Here is a 27,705-nt window from a genome sequence, read left to right as displayed (position 1 = left end):
CCCATGGAATCCCAGCAGGGATTACTTCTCATTGCACTGCTGGCATTGCTTTGGTCATCCATTCAAATCATTTCCCCATGGAATTCCCATGGCAGTGGGTTAGGGGGGGATCCATCCATGGAATTCTCACCTGACTGGAATGAGAGTGAGATCTGGCCATGGAAATTCCATGGCAATTCCTGCATTCCCAAGTCCCCCATTCCTGAATCCCCCATTCCCATAGGAATTTCCCTTCCCCTCCCACACCCACCTTTGTGCTCCTGAGCCACCCAACCCCATCTGACGTATTTCCACCCAGGTGTGTCCCAGGTAATGCTTCCTCTGCTCCACCATGATCCCTTTGGATTACCAGCACCTCTGGCTGATCCAGGTGGCACCATCGGACACTGCAAAGCTCCTGGATCCCAGCTGGAAGGAGATGAAATCCCAGCCCTTGTAGCCATACCGGTGGGATCCATAGATGCTCCATTGGACAGGAGGTCACAGCTGGAAACCACTTGCAGCATGTGGAGACTTGGGAAGGAGGATAGAACAGATCCATGGAGTTGTGTCCCAGCCTCAGGGAGCCCCTTGGATTCCCATCCCAGCCCCACATATCCCCCCCATCCCCAGAGATCCCATACCAGCCCCTCAGAGCCCTCCATTCTCACAGATCCCAGCCCAGACCAGGCTCCCTCCACTCCCCCCACTCTGGTTGTACCCGCCCCGTCTCCAGGGAACTGTCAGCCACGGGCCGGGTCCTGTCCTTGAGCCAGTGCTGGATATCCCAATATCCCAGCCCTGGCTATCCCAACATCCTGGCCCTGCCTATCACAATATCCCAGCTCTGGCTATCCCCAAATCCCAGCCCTGGCTATCCCAATATCCCAGCTCTGGCCATCCCAGTATCCCAGCTCTGGCCATCCCAGTATCCCAGCCCTGGCTATCCCAGTATCCCAGCCCTGGCTATCCCAACATCCCGGCCCTGGCCATCCCAATATCCCAGCCCTGGCCATCCCAATCTCCCAGCCCTGGCCACCCCAATATCCCGGCTCTGGCTATCCCAATATCCCAGCCCTGGCTACCCCAATATCCCAGCCCTGGCCATCCCAATATCCCAGCCCTGGCCATCCCAATATCCCAGCCCTGGCCATCCCAATCTCCCAGCCCTGGCCACCCCAATATCCCGGCTCTGGCTATCCCAATATCCCAGCCCTGGCTACCCCAATATCCCAGCCCTGGCCATCCTAATATCCCAGCTCTGGCCATCCCAGTATCCCAGCCCTGGCTATCCCAGTATCCCAGCCCTGGCTATCCCAACATCCCAGCCCTGCCTATCCCAATATCCCGGCTCAGGCTATCCCAGTCTTCCAGCCCTGGCTATCCCAATATCCCAGCTCTGGCCATCCCAATATCCCAGCCCTGGCCATCCCAATCTCCCAGCCCTGGCCACCCCAATATCCCGGCTCTGACTATCCCAATATCCCAGCCCTGGCTACCCCAATATCCCAGCCCTGGCCATCCCAACATCCCAGCTCTGGCCATCCCAATATCCCAGCTCTGTCTGTGCCAATATCCCAGCCCTGGCCATCCCAATATCCCAGCTCTGGGTATTCCAACAGCTCAGCTCAACTCCTCCCACCATCCCTGCTTTCTGTGGCTCCATCCAGCCCTGCTCGCTGCCCCAGTGCTCCCAGGGGGTCCCTCCCATCCACATCCCCCACAATCAAGGACAGGGGACCCCCGGGCCAGGCTCCGACAGCACCACTTCCTGGTACTGCAGGGAGGGGAGAACGGGGGGACATGGAGATTTGGGAGAGCTGGGGGGCTGAAAGTGAGAGTTTGGGATCCAGGGCGTTCCACAGGCCAAGAAAAAGGGGGACATGATAGGGGCCTGAGTAAATATATGTATTGCAGTAAAAGATCTCTATTGTATAAGTGACCCTGCCCTGATTCGAGTTATTGTAAATGGGCTGCAGCTGTGATGCCCTTAATTGGGCAGCAGCTGTAGCCCGCGGAGGTAGCTGGGATAAAAGGGGGTGGGGCAGTCAGGGAGAGCTGGAGAGGAGCCCTAATGAAGAAGCTGGAGCAACACTGCTGTGAACAGCTGTATGTGAGAAAACCCCAAGAGAATGTGTGAGACTCTAGAAATATGAAATACAACAATATGAATACAACAGGACATGAAGAGCTGGCAGAGCTGGGAAGGAGGTTCAGGGGCTCAGAGTCAAGGAAAGGGGTGAAGGGACTGGGAGAGCTGGGACTGGGAAAACAAAAGAGGCTACAAAACCCCAACCAGAAAAAACCTAGTCACAGATATTAAAATCTTACCACCATGTCCCCTCCCCCCTAACACAACTAAAACCAAAAACTCCTACATCCTACAACTCATACAAATTAACCCTACAACTAAACACAAAAAAACTCAAAAACCAACCATAAAACCAATCCTTACACAACCCAACCACAACTTCCACCACAAGTTACTGGCGGGTCAGATGTTAACCCTTTCAATACTTCAATCATCCCTCAAGTAAAAGAAAAAAAACAAAATAGAAACATTAAAAAAAACCCATAAAACCGTCAAAGTCAGAAAGGAAGAAATAAATATCCCATAAAAAAGAAGAAAAAACACCTTAATCTTGAAACTAAATCCTCTTATAATCTATAAAGAAAAAACTCTTTTTCTTTATAACACATAAAACTATAAAAAAATTTAAATATTCAAAACAATATCAAAAAACCCCTCCATATTAAAATAAATTATAAAATAACTGCAATTTCATATAAAGTTCAGGCAGAAAAAAAAGTAATCTAGTACCCACAAGAGAAGATCTCTATTTCCAGAGATAAAAATATTTTAAAAAGTAGATAATAAAAACATTTACCTTTAAAAAACTCACCTTTAAAACAATACCTCATAAGTTGACATGACCCATCAATAAGCTGTAAAAAAGCTTATAGCAATAAAAGAACTTCACAATAACTAAGTTCCTCATACAACTGTTATCCATGACAAAATTAAGAATCAAAAAAAAAAAATTTTCCTCCTGTAAAAAAAACTCCATAAACTTAACAAGAAAAACTTCTCTCCCTAAAACTATAAAAACACAATTCTAGAAATAGTAAACTACTAGAAATTTTTAGTTTAGTTTCTTTACATTGTCAGGTTAAAAAAAAATTGTAAGAAAAAAAAAGTGTTCTAAAGAATTTAATTCTTACTACTTTTTTTTTTCATTTGCTTTTAATAAAATTTTCTTATACTCTTTTAAAATTTTAAGCCTTCTTTACCTTTCTCATAATCCTATCTCACAACAAAATAAATACATAAATAATTAACCGACACTAAAACCAACCACACTCAAAAATACATTAATTAAGAGATCTCAAGATTGGAAAAAATCTTAAATTAACAAACCAAAACCACTACAATGTCATGATAAACCATTTGCCAAAGTTTCTCTGATTTTCTAAAGTTGACAGTAAAGGTTGTTTGGTTGTTTGGAGCTCCTGTGAATCTCTTGCTGGTATTTCTCCAGTGAGTTCAACCAGAGGATGCAAACAATTGTAATACCTTTTAAATGTCTCATTGAGAGAGTTGTTTGGGGGATGGGATTCAGGGCTTGTCTGTCCTGCTTGGCCCAGCCCAGGCAGGGCTTTCCCAGCCACATTCCACACTCCATTTCCCAGCTGGAGCCGCTGGTGCCTCTGAGTTGTGCTGCCCCAGCCCCAGGGATGCTCTCCTTGTCTGCCCATTCCCCCACGGTCTCTGGGCAGGGATGGCCTCAGTGGGGGCTGCTGACATCCTCAGCAACTTGGAGGCTGCTGCTGAATTTTCCTGCTCCAGAGGCTTGTTCAGCCTTCATCTCTTCAGTGCAGGAATTCAGTGTCCCAGGGCTCATTGACATTCAGAACACCTGAACAAGCGAAGCCTCTGGAAATAATTTGATTTAATTTCCAAATCTTTTGTGGTTAAGTAGATCTCAGTAGTGTATTCAAAGTGAATACAAGATATTTAAAAAGACAGTGAGAATAGATTTTTAGGTCTTGTTTAGTTTTGTTTTCCTGTTCATAAATTGATATGTGCAATCTCCAGTTGATACTGAATCCAAGTACCTCCTCTTGCAGTTTGCATGGATATGAAAATCAAGGCCCTTCATGGCTGACAATCAATCAGACTCTGTCCCTACCCCCATCCCACCATTTCCCCCATCCAAGCCCTGGCACTCAGAGCAGCCTTGTGCAAATCTGAGCTCCCTCCAGCCCAGGCTGCACCTGCAGCTTTCAGCTCCTTGGCTCCAACTCCCACCTGCTTTCCTTGGAGAAGGAGCTGCCCGAGACACAGAGGGATGTTCATTTATTGTCAGCCAGCAAAGCCAAGGGAAGGCACGGCTCCATCAAATGCAAAAGTCATTCCTCTGCTGGGTATTAAATCCACTTTGCACAGCAGACAGTCTCAGATCAATGGAAAACACCTTCTGTGCCCAGCACAGAACCCAAGGTCCACCCAAACCCTCCCTGCCCCAATTCTGCCCAGATTTGCTCTTTGCACACATGAATCACAGGTTGAAGTCAGGAGCTCCCTCCATGCCAGAGGGAGGAAAAGACAGAAAGAGGATGAAGAGCTCTCCTGTGCACAGTCAAGGTCCAAGTGCAGCCCCTGCAGTGGGAACCACAACTCATCAGGTTTGTGTCCTTTGGGGTCAGGAACTGGTGAGACTCAGAGGCACGGAAAGGTTTCTTGCCAACAAACACAAGTTGAACATTGGAACAGTTAAATAATCACAGCTTTCCCTCAGCTCTCTGTGATGTCTCAGCAGCTTCTGACATGCCCACCGTCCCCCAGGGATTTCTGTACAGGAAGAGTTTTAGACAAAACATAGGAAAAGGTAATTCTAGGATAGTTATAAATGTAATTAGGATCTTAAGTAATGTGATATTTATTTCAATTTCGGAAAAATTGAGGAATGTCCTGAAGTTCAAAGCATGAGCCCAGTCAGTTGAGAGGCACTCAAATGTCCAGAAAGCATCTGGAGGAGGAAATCTGGGAGAAATGGAAGGGAAATGGATCCAGCTGGTTAAGTGCAGAGATGTCCTTAGACATGGTCATTTATCCAGGAGACCTGGAAACATCTGAAGGAAGGATTGTCATGAAATATTAGACTGAATATTGATGGCAAAGGCAGAGGGGAAGATCAGTATTTCTTCTCCTGCCATCACTAAAAGGATTCAGTAGATCCAGGAAATTCCTGTTCCTGGCGGGAACAATTTGCCATTTCTTAAAAGTATTTAAATGACCTAGATAACAAAAATATGCTTGTATGTTATGAAACCAATGGTGTTAAAACCTGTGCCCCTTTCCAGGCAGACATCAGATTTGTGCCCGTGAACAGGCAGTGCCACTTGTGCCCTGAGGTGTGTTCCATGGCCTCTCTGCTGGGCAGCCTCTGCCAGCTGCTGCAGAGCCCGTGGCACCTGTGGGGCTGCACAGACAGCCCTGCCCCGGGCTCTGCCGACCTCTGGGTTGGCAGAGAGGCAGCCAGGGCTGGCCATGGCTGAGAACTGGCCCTGAGCCCCGCAGGAGGATGGAGCTGGACCACAGCCAAACTCAGCCCAGGCCAAAGCTGGGCTCAGCAGCAGGGCTGCCAACACATGGGCACAGAGGCTGGTGCTGACAAATGTCCTGGGCCCCCTCCCTGCTCTGTCCATGAACCAAATGGCACCGAGCAGCCTCCTCTCTGGGCCACTTGCCTGTTTTCAATCTCTTGCACAGGCGCTGGCCCTGCCCCACAAGGCCTGGCCTGAGTCCTGCCCCAGCACGCTCAGCCAGGCTGAGATGGACACTGATGGTTTCTGGGCCAGGCTCTCTGAGCCCAGCCCAGCTCCCTGCAAGCTCTGCCAGCTGCTCTGAGCTCTGGGCAGCACCAAGGGCCTCTCCCCAGCCCAGCCCAGCTGGCTCTGGCCCCACAGCTCTGCTCAGGCCAGGCTGCTCTGGGCACTGCCCCACGGCCTCAGCCCCTGGCAAGGGCACAGCAGCAGCTGCAGCTGCCACAGGACTCAGCCCCAGCCATGGGGGAAGGTGCTTGGCCAAGGCCAAAGGAGGCTCCCTGTCTGCCCTGCTCCCCTCGGGCTGAGGTGCTGAGAGCTCTGCAGCCCCTGCTGCCATCCCATCTGCCCAGGTCAGCACAAGAGCCCCGGCCTTGGGGCCCTCAAGAGCTGCTCCTGCTCCAGGCCCAGGGCCCATGCCAAAGCTGGGGCAGCCACAAAGCTGTGCCCATTTCTGTTCATTGCTGCTCTGATTGGGATGGATTCTAAGCCACTTGGAGGTTGCTGATGAATGTTATTACTCCAGAGGCCTCTTCTTTCTTTAGCTCTTCAGTTCAGGAATTCGGTGAAAAAGGTTCATGAACATTTGTTCAAAACAACTGAACAAGAAAAGCTCATGGGAATAATTGAAATTTTCAATTATTCTGTAGTTATTTAGACAACATTCAGAAGTGTCATCAAAGTGAATGTACTTTACAGAAAACAATGCAGAGAGAATAGTTTTGTCCTATTTTGTTTTCGTTTTGTAGTTTGTTTTCACCAATGTCCAGTTGATATTGACGTCCAGCACCTTCTAATGCAGTCTGATTAGATACGAAAATCTAGACCATCCATGGCTGACAATAAAACACTTTGTCCCCACTCCCTCCCCACCATTTCCCTCATCCAACCCCTGGCAATCCTATGGATCAGGGATGGCGTGTCCAGCAGGAGCAGGGCAGGGATTCCTCCCCTGTGCTCAGCACTGCTTGGGCAGCACCTTGAGTGCTGTTTCCAGTTCTGGGCCCCCCAGTTTAGGAAGGACATGGAGGGGCTGTAGAATGTTCAGAGAAGGGCAACAAGGCTGGGGAGGGGTCTGGAACACAAGTCCTGTGAGGAGCAGCTGAGGGAACTGGGGTTGTTTATCCTGGAGAAGAGGAGGCTCAGAGAAGACCCTATCACTCTCTACAACTCCCTGACAGGAGGGTGCAGTCAGGTTGGGGCTTGGGCTCTTTTCCCAGGGAACACTGACAGAACAAGAGGACACAGCCTTCAGGTCCATCAGGGAACATTTAGGCTGGTCATTAGGAAATATGCTCCACAGGAAGGGTGATTGGGCATTGGAATGGGCTGCCCAGGGAGATGGGTGAGTCACCATCCCTGGAAATGTTTAAGGAAAGACTGAGTGTGGCACTCACTGCCATGGCCTGTGTGACAAGGTGGTGTTGGGTCCCAGGTTGGACTTGATGCTCTCCAAGGTCTTTTCCAGCCTGGTGGATTCTCTGATGATTGTGATACTGCAGTGCCCTGGGGAAGCAAAGGGCCATTGTGACACTGCAGGGCCTGGTGGCATTAAGAGGACCATGGTGACACTGTGTATGACATGGCAGCACAGAGCCAAGGGGCCATTGTGACACTGTGGGGCTGAATGGAAGCAAGGAGTTCATTGTGACAGTCTGGGTCCTGGAGGAGCCACAGAGGCCACTGTGACACTGCAGGGCCTTGTGGAACCAAGGGTCCATTGTGCCACTACAGAACCAAGGAGACCTTGGGAGAGCCTGGGGACCATGGAATCAAGGGGGCATTGCTCCATTGCAAGGACTCTGGCAACTAAAGGAAAAATTTTGACATTGTGGTGCCCCATGGAAACAAGGGTCGCTGGTAACAGTGCAGGAACTTGGGCTCCACTGTGACAGTGCAGCACCCTTGGAGTATTTGAAGGATGAGCACTGGGCCTCATCTTCAGAACTTCCAGAAGCCCAGGTCCCTCAGCTTCTCCTGCCAGCCCCAAAGCCCATCCTGTCAGTCCTGCAGAGCCTCTGCAGCTCCTCCTCACTGCCCAGAACAGGGAGCCCCAGAGCCAGACACAGCAGCCCAGATGTGCCCCCCTGGCCTGGGGTGCCTCTGGCAAGGGAGCAGCACCAGGCACTGCAGGAGCCTGCAGACAATTCCTGCAGCACTTGTAGGATGATCCTGCTGCCCAAGGGACGTTCCCATGATGCCAAGCCAGGACCTTCAATGGGGTGTGGGGCCAGAGAGGAAAGGGCAACCAGGGGATGGGCTGTTTGCAGGGCAGGGAACAGAGGTGGGCAAAAGGAAGAAATCTGAACAGGGAAGAGTAAAGAAAGAAAAGGTAAAGGAAAGGAAATGCTTAGGGCAGTTTGGGGATGGTTGCCAGGCAGCCCTGGCTCTGAACAACGGCGTCTGCAGTGGGACAGGAAACTCCCAGCTGATGGGAACAAACTTTCTGGCTGACTGCAGAGGCCGGGACAAAGGTGAGTGGATTCCCTGGTGTCCCCCAGCCCTTGCTGGCCCCAGGGGCTGATGGCATTTGTGCTCCCTCATGTTCATGTCCTCACAGCAACAGCATGGGGGTGCTCCCCCTGCTCTGTGCAATACAAACAGGGGCTGCTGAGGCAGTGCTGCCGTGTCTGTGCCTGCAAGGATGGGGCACCTGTGTGAGCTGGGGGAGAGGCCAGGGCTGCAGAGGGGGGATGTTGTTGGCAGCTCCATGAGGACGCTCTGGGACGCTGCCCTGGGCTGTCCAGCGCACTGGGGATGGATCATCCCTCTGCTGCCCCTTCCCATCTCCCCCAGGGCCCTTGCAGAGCCCCAGCCATGCTGTTTGCCCCCAGCCTGCCCACAGCCAGCCTGGGTCTGCTCACGGGACTTTTCTGTACTGAGCATTGGCCTGGCCGTGTTCTTGAGAGAGCCTGGGCAAGGAGCCTGGAGCCCCCTGGCCCTGGCCTGAGGCGTCAGCGCTGCCCCAGCCGTGCCCATGGCCTGTCCCTGCTGCAGCCCTGGCACTGCCACCCCCAGGGCTGTGCCCGGCCCCGAGAGCACTCAGGCCCTACAGCAACACCAGGGCCACCAGGGCAGCGGGGCAGGGCCATGGCAGCTGTGGGAACTCAGCACATCAGTCCTGATGTGCAGAGTCACCGAGATAACCCTTGGGGGGCTCGGAGGTCCTGGAATGTTGCCAGAAGTGTCTGGTGGCTGGACTTTGATCCTGCACAGGAGACGACACCTCTATGAGGATGGGAGGATCTCACGGGGATAAATGGTGAAGGGATAGGTTAATTATAGTGTGAAACACAGGTTTTAGAATTTCGGTACAGGGGGGTCTAGAGAAGTAAGATGGAGGAATTGGGGTGTGTCCTGTCCTTCTTCTCCTTCTTCTTGTCCTCCATCTTCTGTGGTGGTGGTGGCACTTTGGGATTGGTTCTTACTAAAAGTTCACTTATCAATAAGGATAAAAGGCATTGGGGAAAAGAGGTAAATATCTTATATGTAGTTTTGGGTATAAAGATAAGTGACCGCCCCGAGGGCTCTCAGTGTGCTCATGGCGGGCGTGCTGTGCGGACCTCTGTCGGGCCGAGAGAAAATCTTGTAGATAAAAACTAATAAACACTGAAGACCGAGAAAAAACCTGAAGACTCTTTTCGTCCTTTGGAGCGCGGGCTGTCCCAAGGCCATCCCGAGCCTTTCCAGGCCATCAAAAACAGCCAAGAACGGGATAGGCAGCAGCACTGGCAACACCAACTGCTGCTGCTGCTGGGCACAGCTGCTGGGCCAACACTGTTCGTCCCAGCTCTGCACACAGACATTGCTGCTGCAGCTCCAGAGAAGGCAACAAAAGGGGGATCCCTGCAGAGAACTTTGCTGGGAGTCCCTTTAGTTCCTTTAAAGCCACCAAGGTTGCAGCCACTCATTGACACAATCTGTGGCCAAACAGAAGATGGTGAGAAACAAAATGAAACATGGCACAAATAATGACATTTCTTTTTGGACAACAAGAAAAAGCTAAAGCAAATTAAAAGAACTTCCAAAATGAAACCAATGAGAAGTGTCAAAGTTTACTTTTATTACAAATGATTGATTTTAACTGGCCAACAGTTTAACGTTTCTGATACCATCCAATCATCAGTCTCCTCACTGCAGCCTTGAGCTCCTGGTTTCTCAGGCTGTAGATGAGGGGGTTCAGGGCTGGAGGCACCACTGAGTACAGAACTGACAGGACCAGATCCAGGGATGGGGACGAGATGGAGGGGGGGCTTCAGGTAGGCGAAAAAAGCGGCGCTTACAAAGAGGGAGACCACAGCCAGGTGAGGGAGGCAGGTGGAAAAGGCTTTGTGCCGTCCCTGCTCAGAAGGGATCCTCAGCACTGCCCTGAAGATCTGCACATAGGAGAAAACAATGAACACAGAACAACCAAACACCAAAAAGGCACTAACACTGAGAAGCCCCAGTTCCCTGAGGTGGGATGTGGAGCAGGATAGCTTGAGGATCTGTGGGATTTCACAGAAGAACTGGCCCAGGGCATTGCCATGGCACAGGGACAGGGAAAATGTATTGACTGTGTGCAGCGCTGAATAGAGAAGACCACTGGCCCAGGCAGCTGCTGCCATGTGGACAGAAGCTCTGCTGCCCAGGAGGGTCCCATAGTGCAGGGGTTTGCAGATGGACACGTAGCGGTCGTAGCACATGATGGTCAGGAGAGAAAGTTCTGCTACCATGAAGAAGATAAGCAGAAATACTTGGGTAGCACATCCAGTACAGGAGATTCTCCTGGTGTCCCAGAGGGAATTGTGCATGGCTTTGGGGACAGTGGTGCAGATAAAGCCCAGGTCAGTGAGGGCCAGGTTGAGCAGGAAGAAGAACATGGGCATGTGCAGGTTGTGGCCGCAGGCTACGGCGCTGATGATGAGGCCGTTGCCCAGGATGGCAGCCAGGGAGATGCCCAGCAAGAGGCAGAAGTGCAGGAGCTGCAGCTGCCGCGTGTCTGCCAATGCCAGCAGGAGGAAGTGCCTGATGGAGCTGCTGTTGGACATTTGCTGGTGCCTTGGCATGGGGATCTGTGAAAAAACTAATCATGGAATAGTTGGGCTTGGATAGTACTTTAAATATCCCAGCACAGCCTGGAGGCACTTTCCCCCCACTGCCTGCCCAGGGCTCTGCTGCCTGGAGATGTCCCTGCCAGCACAGGGTGCCCATGGCTGGGCCCTGCCAGTGCTGCCAGAGCCCAGCCCAGCCCTAGGGGCTCAGCTCTGCCCTGCAGACCCCTGCCAGCTCTGCCCTGCAGACCCCTCCCATCTCAAGCACTGCTCAGGGGCAGCTCTGGCTCTGCAGGCTCTGATAGCAACATCAGAGCAACCCTAAGGAGGTTGGCAAAGCGACACTGATGCTGCCTCTAAGGGCCCTGTGCTGATATCTGTAATTTCCTGATTTAGTAAGATCTGAGAAAAATTTCTTTTTTCTCATCCTGGAGAGATGATTATCTATGTGCAATTTCCCATCCAGGAAACCCAGAGCAGTAGAGTAATAAAACAAGAATTCCCCTTTTATGCAGCCTCTGCCTTGCTCTATTCCCTGTATAATCTACTTGGAAACATTCTGCAGTTAAATGCCATGCTGGGAGCAGTCCTGAACAATGCAGCATCATCCCCAGACAAGGAGAACACTTCCAAGCCTTACCAGCTGTCTCCTCCCACCCAGACCTTGTCCCACAGTGCTGGGAGCAGCTGCCAGGGCTGGCTGAGAGCTGTCCCTGGCAGGCAGCAGAGTCTCTGCCCCAGCACAGCACCCTGGGCTGCAGGACCCTGCTCTGCAGGACAGCCCTGGGCACCCCTGGCTGCTCTGCACAAGAGACAATCAGAGAATGTACTCACAGGGTCTGTAGACATTGGGATGTTCCATCTTTAGGAGATGGCTCCAGGAGCTGCAGCTGCATTGTCCTGCAGCCAGAGGTTCCTGTGCCAAGGGCTGGCATTGATTCTGCCCCAGGCACTTCTCAGCACCTTCCCAGCCCTGACTGATTGAAGCTCTCTGTGCCTCTGTGCTGTGCCCAGGGTGGCTGCAGGCAATGCCCCAGCCCTGCTGGGCTGGCAGAAGAGGTGCTCATCAAGAGAAATATGCTTTTGAAGCTCTTCTTGTTTACCAGGAGCTGCCTCTGTGCAAGGAGCCCAGCCCAGCTCAGCAGCAAGGACATTAATGAGCCTCTGGGGCTTTGTGCTCAGGCCGTGAACATCAGTCCCTGAGAGGGAGCTGAAGAAACCTCTCCAGAACTCCAAATCAGAATCCAGCTCCAAAGTTTCTTGGACTTTTAATGGGTCCCACTGAGGGACACCACTGAGAAAGTATCCCCAGGCCCCAGGCAGAGCAGAGAACTGAAGGCAGTGATGACAGGTGGGGACAAAGAGAAGCCAAGTCTTGGTGCCCTGGGGCACAGCAGAGTCTGTGCCACCAAGGGCTGTGAGGAGACACCTTGTCCTGAGGCATTGGGGCCTCCTGTCACAGGCCCAGCCAGGCTGGGCACTGTCACCCCCTTGTCCTGCCCTCAGCATCCCCCCCCTAGCCCACATCCCAGTGGCCTCAAGGATCTGCTCGAAGGAGTCCCTGGGGAGCCTTGCTCAGGAATGGCCCTGGGGACTCCTTAATGCTCACAGAGTTTTTCAAAGGACTTTGGGTTTTGCTTTTGCCTTGAAGTCTCTGAGATGTTTGTGCAATCATGTCCTCCAATTATCTGCTGTAATCAATCCCTGGAGAGGCTTTGTCAGTAGCAACACTCAGTGGGGCTCATTAATACTTCAAGGTACTTCAGTTTTTTTAAGGTACTTGGTGTTTCCATTTTGATACAGACTCTGTGAGAGCTTTGTGCAATCACGGCACCAATTATCTGCTTTAACAAGTCCATTGAGAGCTTTGTACAGACACTACTTGGGGCTCATTAATACTTTGTGGTACTCAAAGTTTTTAAGGTACTTTGAAATTTCTGTTCTACACTGAGTCTCTGAGAGGTTTTTGTGCCATCCTGACCTCAAAATCTCTCCTGCAAGGAATCTATGTGGGGTCTGTGGTGCAGATGGACCACAGTCGAACCCATTCCTGCTTCGAGACACTTCGGGTGTTTCCTCTGACTTTGACTCCTGGAAAGGTTTGTGCAATCTCCTCTCAGGCCCTGAGGTTCCAGGGCTGTGCTCTAAATGCACCACAGGGCTCATCAGGATCAAGCAAGTCCTGACAAACCATGGCTCTGCCTTGATTTTCCTCTGGTCTGGAGCAGTTCATCAGGAAGATTTCCTTTTACAGTTATGGAAAAATATTTCAAAGAGCTTCTTAGCAATATGTATTCCTATCTTAAAGGGTGCCTTTATTGCTGTTCCTATTGTACAAGAGGTGATTGCAGCATTCTGTGGTTGATATTGGTCCAGGGTCTCTCCTAAGGAAGTCTGGCCAGGTCAGTGAAGTTTTACCCCAAGCACTGACCCAGTGTGGACAACCTTGCCCCACATTCCCTAACCCCATGTGAGAAATGATTTTTACTTTCAAAAATGTAAATGGTTTATTAAGACCTTATCAAAATACAACAGAAGACTGAATAAAGAAAAGAACACAGCACCAGGAGCAAAGGATTCCGTCACTATGTGCTCATCTACAAAACGGATGCTCTGTCTTTTATACCTCTAGCCCCTCCCAAAGTCTTGTCAATCGACTCCTTCTTCACTGTCCAGTGGTGGAGATCACTGTCTAACACCTCGATTGGAGGTCAAGTGCTGCCACAGTAAAACGCTGACCCTCTCAAATGCCCCGACTACTGAGGCCATCCTGTGATAACAATGCAAAAGGGAGGGGAAGGATGACTATACATCTACAAAACTTGTCTTAACTTATATTTAATGTTCACCCCTTAATTGTGATAGTCCGCCATAGGATTACTCATCTATAACAAGCTGCCCTTTTCTTTTTCTAGAAGTAATTTTACTTGAACAATTAAGTAAAAAATTTTATCCATTTCTTGAATGAGTCATTCCAGCATCTGTTGATGTGGGCAAGGGAACAGTGGAAACAGGAGAAAAAATCTCAGGTTTTCCTTAGACACACTTATTTGGAATGGACAAAAGGGCATCACAGAGGTCCAGTATGGTTTTTGTTCCCACCTACTGTGCCTATGTGGCTGCTACCCATAGTCAGTGTATCTTAGGGGTGAATACAGAGGCCAACTTGGTCCTGCCCTCAAGTCCCTGTTGAATTAAAAGACAGTTGAGGAACTATAGAGGTCAGGTATGGCCTTTTGTCCCTACCTTACCATGGCTATGGGGTTGCTACCCACAACAGGGCTATGGATCCTTCTTGGTAGCAAACAAAGGGGCCAACACACTCTTGCCCTCCTTCCTTTGTCTTATTTTCTTAGAGAATCTGTCCCATTACCTTTTAGAGTCCCTTGTGTTCTTCTCATCAACAGAGGCTGGTAATTCTAACCCATTAAAACAGGAAGACAGTTCTCGAGCTGGTTGGTGGAAGCTTGATCCACTTTTTGGCTGTCTTGGTGTTTTTCTGGTTGTCTTTCAGTCTTTGGCTAGTACTCCATGCGCTACCCCTTTTTCTATATCCACAAACACATAGAACGGTTTGTCTAAGGCAAGAAGACTCAGTGCTGGTGCACTGACTAATTTTTGTTTTAAAAGCTTCAAACATTTTTCATTGTCTTTTTCCCACCTAATCTCTTCTTCAACTAACTTTTCATACAAGAACTTGATGGCCTTCATGTATCCTTCAATCCATAGCCTACAATACCCCAACAGACCTAAAACCTTCTGACTTCTCTCTTAGTTTTTGGCTATGGGAGTGAGACTATTCCCGTAATTCTCTCAGGGTTCAGCCACCGGCTCCCTTGACAAATCACATGTTCTAGGTAATTTACTTCTCTCTCTACAAATTTGAGTATCCCTTTTGATACCAAAAGTCCTTGGTCCCCCAGAAAATTTAACAACACTATGGTGGATTTCCAAACTTCTTTTTCTTCTTGCTATGAAGAAGCAAATAATTTACATATTTGATGAACTTTATCTCAGGTTTAATGGAGAAGAGCTGTATTACTTCTGCTAGGGTTTGACCAAACAGGTTTGGGGATTCAGAAAACCCTTGGGGTAACCTAGTCCACCAAGTTCCTTCCTCCCAGAATCAGGGTCCTCCCATTCAAATGCAAATACATCCCACTTTCCCCTGGCAGTGGGCACACCCAAAAAGCATCTTTTAGGTCTGTCATGCTAAACCACTGGTGTGCTGGGGGGATATTACTCAGTAGTGTTTAGGGGTTAGGCACTACTGAGTATCAATTCACTGTTCTTTTGTTCACTTCTCTTAATCTTGGACAAGCCTGTAAGTCCCATCTGACTTCTTTACTGGAAATATGGGTGTATTATGGGGGGACATACATGGTCCTAAGGTCCTGTCCTCAAGTAGGTCCTAGATCAGCAGCAGTAGTCCTTGTCTCCCCCTCCAGGGAGAGTGGGTATTGTATATACCCAGACAGGATGGTTCTCATCAACTATTTTTATTACTATAGGTTACATGTTCTGTTTACCTCGGTTTTTTGGTTTTGCCCACACCATCTCATGAATTTTGCCCTCATCCTCTGCCCTTTATTAGAGCAGTTTAACTACCATTTTCCCTTCCTCTGGGAGCACTCATATGTCAAACTGTGTCAAACTGCATCTGTAAATCCCATCATAACAAATTTCACCCTGCTTCTGGAACTAATAGAACATCCCTAATTCCTATTTATTTGTTTCTTCAAACTTTATTTGCTTTATAACTGAGGCTTTTAACCCTTCCCCTTTAGCACCTACTATTTGCACAGTATCTTGACCCTTTTTGCACGCCTTTGGGATTCTACCAACACAAGTTCTTTTAGACCCCCTGTCTACTAAGAACTCAAATTCTTCCTTCTGGGGATCTATTTTTAAAGATATCAAGGGCTCCTGATGGTATTCTGTCCCCAGGAGGTAGAGCCCCTGACGCCCCTAGTCTTCCACTTCTCCTTTTGGCTCAGTCTCACAGACCCTCAGCTCCTTTTCCCTCTGGGAGAAATGCTTTCTGACATGCTCACTCTCTTCACAGTAAAAGCAAACTGGTCATAGGTCCCCCTGTTTCCCAAACTCTCCTTTTTGTGCCCAGTCCCAAGGACCTGCATCCCCCCTCCATCTATCTTCCTGCACTCGGAATCCTCCTGCCTTACCAGGGTTGTTCTTTGCATGCTGGTTTCCTTCCCTAATGGCAGTTACCATTACCTTGGGTTTTTTCTTGGTCTTCTCTTAGTCCATTTTTACATACACCTTCTGTGGTTCTCTTAAAAGATCCTCTAATCTCCTTTCTTGACAACCATCTAACTTTTCTAACTTTCTTCGTATATCTGGCCAGGTATGAGTGATGAAATTTATCTTTAGTAAGATCTGTCCAGCCACTGTATCAGGGTCAACTCCTGAATATTGCCTCATATTCCTTCTCAGTCTTTCTAGCCACTCTGTCACGGTTTCTTCCTTACTTTGCTGCACATTGTAAGCTTTATGAGCATTTTAATTACATGGAGCTGCCTCTTTGCTACCTCTTATAATCAATGTTCCATATTCCTCCATGTCTTGCCTACCCCCGGTGCTGTTGTGGTCCCAGGTGGAGTGAATTATGGGCATTTTCAGATTCCCAGGAGGTATTTGCATATGCTCCCTTTCCCATATCCATATCTCAGCCACTCAGATCATCTGTCTTTCTTCTGTTGTGAATAGCATGGTCATTATTGATTGCATCTCTTCCCATGTGTAAATATTGGGCCCCAGAAACTGGTCTAACTGTTCCACTAATCCAGTGAGGTGCTCTAGTAATCTTTTCAATTATTTCTTGAACATTCTCATGTCAGAAGAACCAAGAGGCACAGTTACAAATCTAATTTCTCCCTGCACCCCACACAGGGGTACACATTCCCTCAGGGGATATAATCCGGCTGCTTGGTTCCCATCCCCTGATCTGCTTTCCTCTCATTGTGCCACCCTGTTTCTGGTGTTTTGACTAGGCCCATCAGGGGGGAGGGGAGGTGCATCTGGGGCTATTGGAGGTGGGGGGACTAAGTGTTCTAACGGCTCCCATTCTTTATTTTCTGATACCTTAAACATGCTCACCTTTGCGGGTGAGGTGTCCCCCTCCCAGGAGGCAGGGTAGTCACTCTCTTCCTGATTGAATGGTTTCCTAGGTCTTACATTGATATTTAATGCCTGACACATCCATCCTTTGTCTGACCCATATCTCGGCCAGTATACATTTCCCTCTGGTCCATTCTACCATGCAATACCAGAGATAAGGATGAGCTCAAAGTGAGCTCATTTTTAGCTCATCCTTATCTGTGGTATTTGGGTCATATTTCCACCGGGATAGTTTCCTTCCCAGTGGGCCATCTGGGAGTAAACCTATTGTTACCTCTTCAATTTCTACTCCTTCCCTCGGGGATTCCCTATTTGCCCATAGTCTCATCCTGACCTGCCCATCAAAGGCCCTCCTCTGTCAGAGCCCACCTTTCCAACCACAGGCCCTCTGGACAGAGCCTGCCTCTCCCAGAAGGGAAAAGGAAAGGGGGAGTGGGAAGAAAAGAAACAAGGAAAAGAGGAAAGAGAAGGAAAAGGAAGAGAGAGAAAAAACCCAAAAAACTGTACTTCTCTTTTTACAAGTAAAAAAAACCAATTCTTACGATCCAGGGGCTTCCGTATTACCAGATTGTTTCCTGCCCTTCCTCTCCTTCTTGGTTCAATGCTCTGGTCCCACGGTCGTACTCTGCTCCCTGTTCTGCCTGGCTCAGCTCAGCTATGGCCTGCCCCTGGCCCAATTCACCTCGGTAGCTGCAGTTCCACCCCTGGCTCAGCTTTGGTGGCTCTGCCTGCCTTGATTTGACTCAGCAGCTTCCATCCTGCTTCTCACCAGCTTGGTTTGGCTTTGGTTGCTCTGCCCACCCTAATTCAACTTGGAGGCTCAGCTCGTCCCAGTTTGGCTCAATGACTGCGGTCCTGCCTGTGGCCTGACTTGGCTCAGCCTCAGCCGCTCTGCCTGCCCCAGTTTGGCTCAGCTCAGCAGCCGGACCAGCCTGACCCCCTCAGGTTGGCAGCTCCGCCCTGAGGTGACTTGCCTTGGCTCTGCTGGACTGTCCCGACTCCCTTGGCTTGGCAGCACATGAACTGCTGCACCAGCTCCTGGGCGACCCCCTGCAGCAAACCCCTTGGCGGTCACCCCGCTTCCAGCCCGGCTTCGGCTGGCCCTGGAAATTACAGCACTGGCTGCACCCCAGAGGCTGCTCCCGTTCTGAGCACTGCACAAGCTGCCGCGCCATTTGGAGCTCACTGGCTCCCATGCTGTGTGCTGGATGGGAATCCCGCTGTGGGTCCCCACCCCGGCACAAACAACGTTTCCCCGATGGGTGAATCCAGTTCCCAAGTCCCCACAAACCCTTCAATCCTACATGTCCCTCCAGTCATGGGGTCCTTGTCTATGGGATCCTCACTTTCCTCCCTCCCATGCGTCCCACTGTTCCTTTTTCCTTTCTACCGTCCAATATCCTGATGCTTCAAGGGACCAGGATGGTACCAGTATATTACTAGGGTGAAGCTCACTTTCATATACTGGAATTACAGAGTCACAATCTGGCCAGAAATAGTAATGTGGATGGTACTCACCGCTCTTCCCCTCTTTTCTTTATCCAGTCTCCTGGTGTCTCTGGGCTTCCAACCTGCAACCACTGGTGGAACAGGGAGAGTCCGACCAACTCTGCCCAATCTATGGCAGGGGGCACCCCTTTTGAAAACTCCTAAGGTCACCAGGTGTATTGGTCTCCATTTGTGAAAAATGATGCTCACTTCCAAAAATTCAAAAGGATTATTAAAACCTTATCAAAAAAGACAACAGAAGACTGAATAGAGAAAATATTACGGCACCGGGAGCAAAGGATTTTTTCCCACCATGTGCTCGTTCCACACAATGGATGTTTCACCTTTTAACGCTTTAGCCCCTCTAAAAATCTTGTTAATCAACTCTTTATTCGCTGTCCAGTGGTGGAGGTCACTTCCTTACATCTTGATTGGAGGTCAGGTGTTGCTATAGTACCAAGCCAACCCTCCCAAAAACCCCAACTACCAGGTAACCCTGTGATAACAACATGAGGGGGCGTAAAACATAACCATAAATCTATAAAACTTCTCTTAACATATCTATTACATCTGCCTTTTAATTGTGAGACTCAAACATGGCTTTACTCATCTATCACACAATTATTTCAAAACTGCTTCCTGTTTCACCCTGACTGTCCCTGCAGAGGAACAGGGCATCTTTCAGGCACTTCCACAAGCTCAGGCTTCTCATTTAATGAGGAACCTGGGAAGGAAATGTCCGTATTCAGAAGGAGAAAAGCAGAGGAAATGGATTAGAAATTCTTAGAAAAAATTACCCCTCTTACAGACAAGGTTCACCAAGTAATTCCCTGCATTTCTCCTTTTCAGATTCTTTCAGTCTTCTGCTCTGGGAGATGCAGCTTCTTCTGCTGCTTATCATGAACTGTTAGCTCTCTTGATTTATACCAGCAGGAAAGATGTAGAATCATCTCAAGTGAAAACAGAAAGAAACTGCCTCTGACAACCTGAATGATTATCACACAACTCTCCATTTCTGACTGCAGGTTCTGGAAATTCTTTCTCTGAATTCAGTCAGGGTTGCCTTCTCCAACAAGTCCTGGTACCACCTCCTGTTTTCCAAGTTTGGAACAGCCACAATGAAAACATCACCAATGGCACAGCTCCCCAGTCCACCAGCAAAAGAAAGGACAAGCTGTCAAGTTCTCCAAACCTTTGTCTGCTTTGCTGCAAGAGTCCTGCTGCATGCACAGTGTGGAAAGCCAAGAGAAGCTGCAGTAGGTGCCACATCTTGTGACAGGAGCTCGACCTCGTTTTCCAGGAAAGGTTTCTGAGAAGAGCAGACAGGACTGTGGAGAAGATTCCTGGAAAACTGAACCAGCTTTCCAGAAGTGAAATGAAAATGGAAAGAAACCATCTGAAATGTTTTCCTCTATTTATTTATATGCTCCCCTTTTCAATCTTGCACTACTTCTCCATGCCATGAGTTCCAAATGCATCTCACCTCTAAGATCAACGATTTAGTGAGTTTTAGACACTCTAAAATACCATGAGCTGAACACAGTTTGCCTTCCCCTCTTTTTACTGGAAAGCAATGCTGGAGCCATCAGTGCAGTGCTTGGGTCAGGCCCGAATCCTGCAGGCAGGGAATGTGCCCCGGCAGTGTGTGACCCTCAGCAGGGACAATGCTCAGCAATCCTGCAGCCAGGGAATGTGCCCCGGCAGTGTGTGACCCTCAGCAGGGACAATGCTCAGCAATCCTGCAGGCAGGGAATGTGCCCCGGCAGTGTGTGACCCTCAGCAGGGACAGTGCTCAGCAATCCTGCAGGCAGGGAATGTGCCCCGGCAGTGTGTGACCCTCAGCAGGGACAATGCTCAGCAGCGTTGCTGTGCTCGGTCCCCATGGAACCATGCCAGGAGCAGCTGCTGAGCTCAGAAGCCATCGCAGCCCCTGCCCTGCCCAGAGCCCCCTGGCAGGGTGGGCTCCTGCCCTGGCTCTGTGTGCCAGGAGCCGGCAGCGCTGGGTGCAGGGAGCCCAGGGAGGGCACAGAAACGCTGGGTGAGAAATGCTGGGGCACAGCGAGATGGGCGAGTGCAGCCGGCCAGGGCAGAGGAGCAGCACGCACAGGGGGCACAGCCTGCAGGACAGATGGCCAAGGGGGGAAAACAACAAACTGCTCAGGAGTGTGGAGAACAACATTTTAGTTGCAAACTTCAGAGAATGAGGTATTTGGGAAATCTGAAATCACTTGACTGTCCTGGGGTGACCTTATGATGCTTGTATCCCCATTCATCTGTTCTGTACCTTTAAGACTTTCTGTGAGGAGTGAAAGTTTTGTTTGGGTTTCTCTTATCAGGAACACAGAGACGGGCAGTACATAGGACTGCTTTTGCTTTTTGCTTTTTGCTTTTGGCTTTTCTGCTTTGGTTGCTGTCTCTCTGCTCTCGCTTTTGCTTCTGCTCATTAGCTAAACAGTCCACATTCCTTCCTGGACTGTTTCTCCTCTCCTGTTTCTGTGACCATCTTGAACCTGCTCTGGACTGGGACCTGGGAACACCGAGGGTTTGCACCATTTGGCTGCAGCAGCTGCCCCAGCACCGGAGGGACTGAGAACAGAGCAACCACCACCGAAAGAGACTTTCTGACATTGCCATCTTTCTCAGAGAGGTGTCATCTGGTATTGCACATTTTGTGTGCTGGGGGTGCTGTGTCTGTCAATAAAAAGGTTCTTTCCACTTCTCTCCGAGGAATTCTTCCCGAACCAGTTGTGGGGAGGGGCTGTGTAGGTTTGCTTTCTGGAGGGGCCCTCCTTTGAAGATTCTTTAACAAATTTGCCCTAAACCAGGACAAAATATTGGCGCCCATCATGGTGGCTCGAGAGAGTGGAAAAACCCTGTTTTGACTGCATTTTGGTTGCTATTACTCTGTGTTCCATGTTTTTTGAATTCATAATGTCTATTGGGATGAAGGTTTGCGTGCATTTCTGGTCCCTAGGGTTTTTTGAGATTTTAATACCTCTATGGTCCCTAGGTTTATTTTCTTATCCAGAAATTGCTTTAGTATTGTCCCTAATACGTAGTTTTTACATCAGAGGGGCAGTGACCACAGTAGCTATCCTGCTGGGCTTGGTGGCAATGATGTGCAAGAAGTTTATAAACATGCTAGGGTCTGCTCCGGATATGAATGGTTCATGGCTATGGTTATGTATCCAGTTTGTTGGAGGAGGAGCAGGAGGGAATGAGGTTTTTCAGCCTCTGCTTTCCTTCTTCTGCTATGAATCGGTTGCATCACTAGTGAAGGGTGTTCAGTTTCCCCTCAATGTTAGAGAAACCATCTTTCTGGTATTCAATCTGGTAACCTTCCTCTATACAGCCTGCTGCTTCTCTAGAATGAGGGCTGAGATTTCTAGACAGGCTGATGAGACCCCTGACTCAGGAGTAGTCCCCAGTGTGGAAAATCCTGAGTGGTGTGGAAAATGGGAGGATATGGGGCAGATCCTGAAGGAATTCTCTGACCCTATAGTCTGGGACTTTCCCCATGAACAAATTCAGAACCCAGCTGAGGTGGGGAAATATCTGAAAGAGAAGTACCAGGATGAGCCTAAGGAGAGGAAGGTCATTGCAGTGAGCTGGGCCCTGGCTTATGCTTATCGCACACTGCTAGATACTGTCGGGCAGCAGACAGAGGCAGGGGGCAGGGAGATAAATCAGCAACTGTCCCGGTGACTCAGGCTGCAGCTAACACCCCAGGCTCGAAGCCAGCAGCCAAACCAGATAGCGAGCCTAAGCCAGCAGCTAAATCGATGGCTGTTGCTACCAGCACTAGAAGTGGGAAATGCATGGACAAGACCAATCAACCAGTGGATGATGAAGGAGAAGGAACCTCAATGCCTCCTGACATAAAATCAGGAGTCAAATCAGCAGGTGCAAGATCAGATACAAATATTGAGTCCTTTTCCCTTTGTGGCTTACGGAAGGATTACACCTGATGACCTGATGAATCCATAATTAGTTGGCTGGTCTGTCTCTGGGATGCTGCAGGTGAGGCTACAATTCTGGACGGCACTGAAGCCAGGCATTTGGGATCCCTGTCACAGGATCCTGTTATCGACCCAGGAATGATTAGGGGGGCTAATCCACACAGCCTCTGGGCACAGGTCTTAGACAGTGTTGCACGAAGATACCTGTGTGCAGATGATCTTTATATGCAACAAACTCAGTGGAAGACCATAGAGCAGGGGATCCAACGCCTGAGAGAAATGGCAGTGGCAGAGATTATCTTCTCAGATGATGTAACAACTAGGAACCCAGACTTGGTACCATGCACATCTGTGATGTGGCGAAAACTTGTACGACTTGGGCCACATGAATATGCTTCTGCCTTTAGCCATAATGAAGAGAGATTAGAGGGATGAGACTGTGCTTGACATGGCAAGGAAGCTCTGAGCATATGCAGATGCTGTACATGGCCCAACACATGCCAGAATCGCAGCGGTAGAAACATGTCTGGAGAACTTAGAGGATAAGATAGAGGAGAATCATAAGAAGCTTAGAGAGGAGATTAAAGAAGACCTTCTCCAAATCTCGGCAGTACAGATCAGAGGTTCTGATATCCAAGGAAGATGTTTCCCAGATGGTGAAAGAAGGTACACCCCACGAGCTGAGCTGTGATTCTACCCGTGTGATTGTGGAGAAAACATGAGAAGGTGGGATAGAAAACCTACTGCTGTTCTGGCATGACGGGTGCATGAACTGAAGGAAGCTGCCAGAAGGAAAGCAGCTCCAGTTGCCCGTAGCCAAACGGCCAGGTATGATGATGACATGTCTGATCCCCTTGAAGGACCATCCAAAACATATGCCCAGGGAAAGAAGGATAACCAGGCTTAGAGGGACCCTGCCTCTAGCCAGGTAGAGGCTAGGGAAAATCGTGTCTTCTGGTCTGTGTGGATTTGTTGGCCTGGCACATCAGAACCACAAGAGTACAAAGCTTTTGTTGACACTGGTGCGCAATGCACATTAATCCCATCAAGACATGTGGGGACAGAGTCTGTTTCTATTGCTCTTGTGACAGGGGGATCCCAGGATTTCACTTTGGTGGTAGCTGATGTAAGCCTAACGGGAAATGAGTGGAAGAAGCATCCTATTGTGACAGGCCCAGAGGCCCTATGTATTTTGGGCATAGACTACCTTCGAAGCGCGTATTTCAAAGACCCAAAAGGACTCAAGTGGGCATTTGGGATAGCAGCTGTAGTGACAGAGGGCATCCAGCAATTGAACACCTTGCCTGGACTGTCTGAGAATCCATCTGCAGTAGGATGCCTGACAGGAGAAGAGCAACAGGCGCCAATTGACACTTCCATAGTGCATTGACGACAGTATAGATCCACTCGAGATGCTGTGATCCCCATCCATAAGATGATCCGAGAGCTGGAGAGCCAAGGGGTGGTTAGCAAGACCCACTCACCCTTCAACAGCCCCATTTGGCCTGTGCAAAAATCTGAAGGAGAATGAAGATTGACTGTGGACTACCGTGCATTGAATGAAGTGACTCCACCACTGAGTGCTGCCGTGCCAGACATTTTAGAGCTCCAGTACGAGCTTGAGTCCAAGGCAGCAAGGTGGTACGCCACTATAGACATTGCCAATGCATTTTTCTCTATTCCTCTGGCAGCAGAATGCAGGCCTCAGTTTGCTTTCACAAGGAGGGGAGTGCAGTATACCTGGAACCGACTGCCCCAGGGGTGGAAGCACAGCCCCACCATCTGCTATGGACTGATCCAGACTGCACTAGAAAGGGGTGAGGCTACAGAACATCTGCCGTATATTGATGACATCATTGTGTGGGGGAACACAGCTGCGGAAGTGTTTGAGAAAGGGAAAGAAATCATCCAGATCCTCCTGGGAGCTTGTTTCACCATTAAAAAGAGCAAAATAAAGAGACCAGCTCGTGCGATTCAGTTCCTGGGAGTGAAGTGGCAAGATGGACGGCATCAGATTCCTACAGACGTCATCAACAATATCACAGCAATGTCTCCACCCACCAATAAGGAAGAGACACAAGCTTTCCTAGGCGCCATAGGTTTTTGGAGGATGCATATTCCTGAGTACAGTCAGATCGTGAGCTCTCTTTACCTGGTCACCCGCAAGAAGAACAATTTCCAGTGGGGCCCTGAGCAGCAACAAGCCTTTGTCCAGATTAAGCAAGAGATTGCTCATGCAGGAGCCCTTGGCCCAGTCAGGAGAGGACCAGAGGTAAAGAACATGCTCTACTCTGCAGCCGGGAACCATGGCTTTTCCTGGAGCCTTTGGCAGAAGGTGCCTGAGGAGACTTGGGGTCAACCACTGGGATTTTGGAGTCGAAGCTACAGAGGCTCTGAAGCCAACTACACTCCAACAGAGAAGGAGATCTTGGCTGTCTATGAAGGAGTCCAAGCTGCCTCAGAGGTGATTGGCACTGAAGCACAACTCCTCCTGGAACCCCAACCACCAGTGCTGGGGTGGATGTTGAAAGGCAAGGTTTCTTCCACTCACCATGCCACCAATGCTACATGGAGCAAGTGGATTACTCTTATCACTCAGCGCATCCGTATAGGTAAACTGAATTGCCCTGGGATTTTGGAGGTAATTACAAATTGGCCCGAAGTTGAGAATTTTGATGTCACAGATGAAGAGGAACAAGAATCAGTTACATGGGCTGAAGAGGCTCCTCCCTATAACCAACTGCCACCAGAGGAAACATGCTGCACTCTTTTCCCTGACAGTTCCTGTCGCATCGTAGGGATGAACCGGAAGTGGAAAGCAGCCGTATGGAGCCCCACAAGACAGGTTGCACAGGCTACTGAAGGAGAAGGTGAATCAAGCCAACTTGCTGAACTCAAAGCTGTTCAACTGGCCCTAGACATTGCCAAAAGAGAGAAATGGCCAAAGCTCTACCTCTACACTGATTCATGGATGGTAGCCAGTGCTCTGTGGGGATGGCTGGAGAGGTGGAGAAAGGCCAACTGGCAACGTAGAGGGAAACCAATTTGGGCTGCTGATGAGTGGAAAGACATTGCTACCAGGGTAGGGAGGCTACCTGTGAAAGTCCGCCATGTAGATGCCCATGTACCCAAGAGTAGAGGCAATGAGGAGCACCAAAACAATGAGCAGGTAGACCAAGCTGCAAAGATAGGGGTGTCCAAAATAGACCTAGATTGGGAACATAAGGGAGAGTTATTCCTAGCTCGATGGGCCCACGATGCCTCAGGCCATCAGGGTAGAGATGCCACCTATAAGTGGGCACGAGACTGAGGGGTGGATCTAACCATGGACAGTATTTCTCAGGTCATCCATGACTGCGAGATGTGTGCTGCCATCAAGCAGGCCAAGCGAGTGAAGCCCCTGTGGTATGGTGGGCAGTGGTCCAAGTATAAGTATGGGGAGGCCTGGCAGATTGACTACATCACACTGCCCCAGACACGCCAGGGCAAGCGCTACGTGCTGACCATGGTGGAAGCCACCACTGGATGGCTGGAAACCTACCCTGTGTCTCATGCTACAGCCTGGAACACCATCCTGGGCCTTGAAAAGCAAGTTTGTGGAGACATGGCACTCCTGAGAGGATCGAGTCAGACAACGGGACTCATTTCAAGAACAGCCCTATCAACACCTGGGCTAGGGAACATGGCATTAAGTGGGTGTACCACATCCCCTACCATGCACCAGCTGCAGGAAAAGTAGAGAGGTACAATGGACTACTAAAAACCCAGGTGAAAGCTTTGGGTGGGGGATCTTTCAAAAATTGGGAGCAGCATCTGGCAAAAGCCACCTGGTTAGTTAACACCCGAGGTTCCACCAACCGAGCACGTCCTGCCCAGTCAGAGTCCCTGAATATAATAGAAGGAGACCAAGTCCCAGTGGTACATATCAGAGGTTTGTTAGGGAAGACTGTGTGCATCAATTCTGCCTCGAGTACAGACAAGCCCATTCGTGGGGTTGTCTTTACTCAGGGACCAGGTTGCACGTGGTGGATAATGCAAAGAGATGGAACAACATGATGTGTACCTCAGGGAGATCTGATTGTGGGGTAAGAATGATGTGCAATATCACTGTTCATTGGATGTTACTGCCATTGTCTGTACATTAAACCATACAGACATGAGATAGAAGGAAATGTGTAAGTGTTGAAGGTCTGGGCAAGTGGAAGATGGAGAAGGAAATGTGTAAGTGTCGAAGGTCTTAGCAAGTAATAGATGGAGCTTTAAGTGACTAAAGTGAAAAGGGGGAATCCTGCAGCTCTGTAATATAGGGCCTGGATTCAGTGGTCCAGTGTGGGGATGTGATGAAGGCATGATGGGTATTGCTTGTAATTTTGGGGGAACAGATGGAAATTTTGTATGAATAATGCATGATGTGTTGTAGTATGTGGATGATATGGGGATAAGGGGTGGAACGTCCTGGGGTGACGTTATGATGCTTGTATCCCCATTCATATGTTCTGTGCCTTTAAGACCGGCTCTGAAGAGTGGAATTTTTTTTTGGGTTTGGGTTTCTCTTATCAGGGACACAGAGACGGGCAGTACATAGGGCTGTTTTGGCTTCTTGCTTTCAGCTTGCTTCTTTGCTTGCTCTCTTTTCTGCGCTTGCTTCTGCTCTCCCTTTTGCTTCTGCTCATTAGCTAGTTTAGCTAAACAGTTCAAATTCCTTCCTGGACTGTTTCTCCTCTTCTGTTTCTGTGACCATCTCAAACCTGCTCTGGACTGGGACCTGGGAACACCGAGAGTTTACACCGTTCGGCTGCAGCAGCTGCCCCAGCACCGGAGGGACTGAGAACAGAGCAACCACTCCCGAAAGAGACTTTCTGATTTTGTCATCTTTCTCAGAGCGGTGTCATCTGGTATTGTTCATTTTGTGTGCTGGGGGTACTGTATCTGTCAATAAACAGGTTCTTTCCACCTCTCTCCAAGGAATTCTTCCCGAACCAGTTGGGGGCAGAGGGGCCGTGTGTGTTTGCTTTCTGGAGGGGCCCTCCTTTGAAGATTCTTTAACAAATTTGCCCTAAACCAGGACACATGGGGACGGGGTCCGGGGCCATGGGGGTGGCACAGGGGGACAGGGACCTCCCGGCAGCGTCCCTGTGTCCCCAGGGCCAGAGACTGGGCCAGGGCTCCTTCACCCTGTTATGAACGAGGCCTTGAGAGTGCTGAAAAAATCCCCAGCAAGGGATCAGCCAAAACCAGATTTAATATTAAGGGACAGCAGCACAAATTTCCTTGGCAAGAGT

At 49.5% G+C, this 27,705-nt stretch overlaps 1 protein-coding gene and 1 pseudogene across 1 annotated transcript; both read right to left on the bottom strand.

Annotated features, from left to right (window-relative positions):
- Positions 1-345: 345 nt before the first annotated feature.
- On the bottom strand, positions 346-2,316 carry LOC134413766 (saoe class I histocompatibility antigen, C alpha chain-like). Its single transcript, XM_063147800.1, is given in 5 exon segments — positions 346-464; positions 467-513; positions 690-757; positions 1,721-1,807; positions 2,311-2,316. Coding segments are annotated over 5 exon segments (327 nt in total).
- Positions 2,317-9,901: 7,585 nt separating this feature from the next.
- LOC134413765 (olfactory receptor 14C36-like) overlaps positions 9,902-27,705 on the bottom strand; it is a 39,998-nt pseudogene continuing 22,194 nt past the window's right edge.

The sequence above is a fragment of the Melospiza melodia genome, unplaced genomic scaffold, assembly GCF_035770615.1.
Source record: "Melospiza melodia melodia isolate bMelMel2 unplaced genomic scaffold, bMelMel2.pri scaffold_51, whole genome shotgun sequence".
NCBI lineage: Eukaryota > Metazoa > Chordata > Aves > Passeriformes > Passerellidae > Melospiza > Melospiza melodia.
The sequence above is the reverse complement of the archived record's forward strand: the minus strand, read 5'-3'. Positions and strand labels throughout refer to the sequence as shown.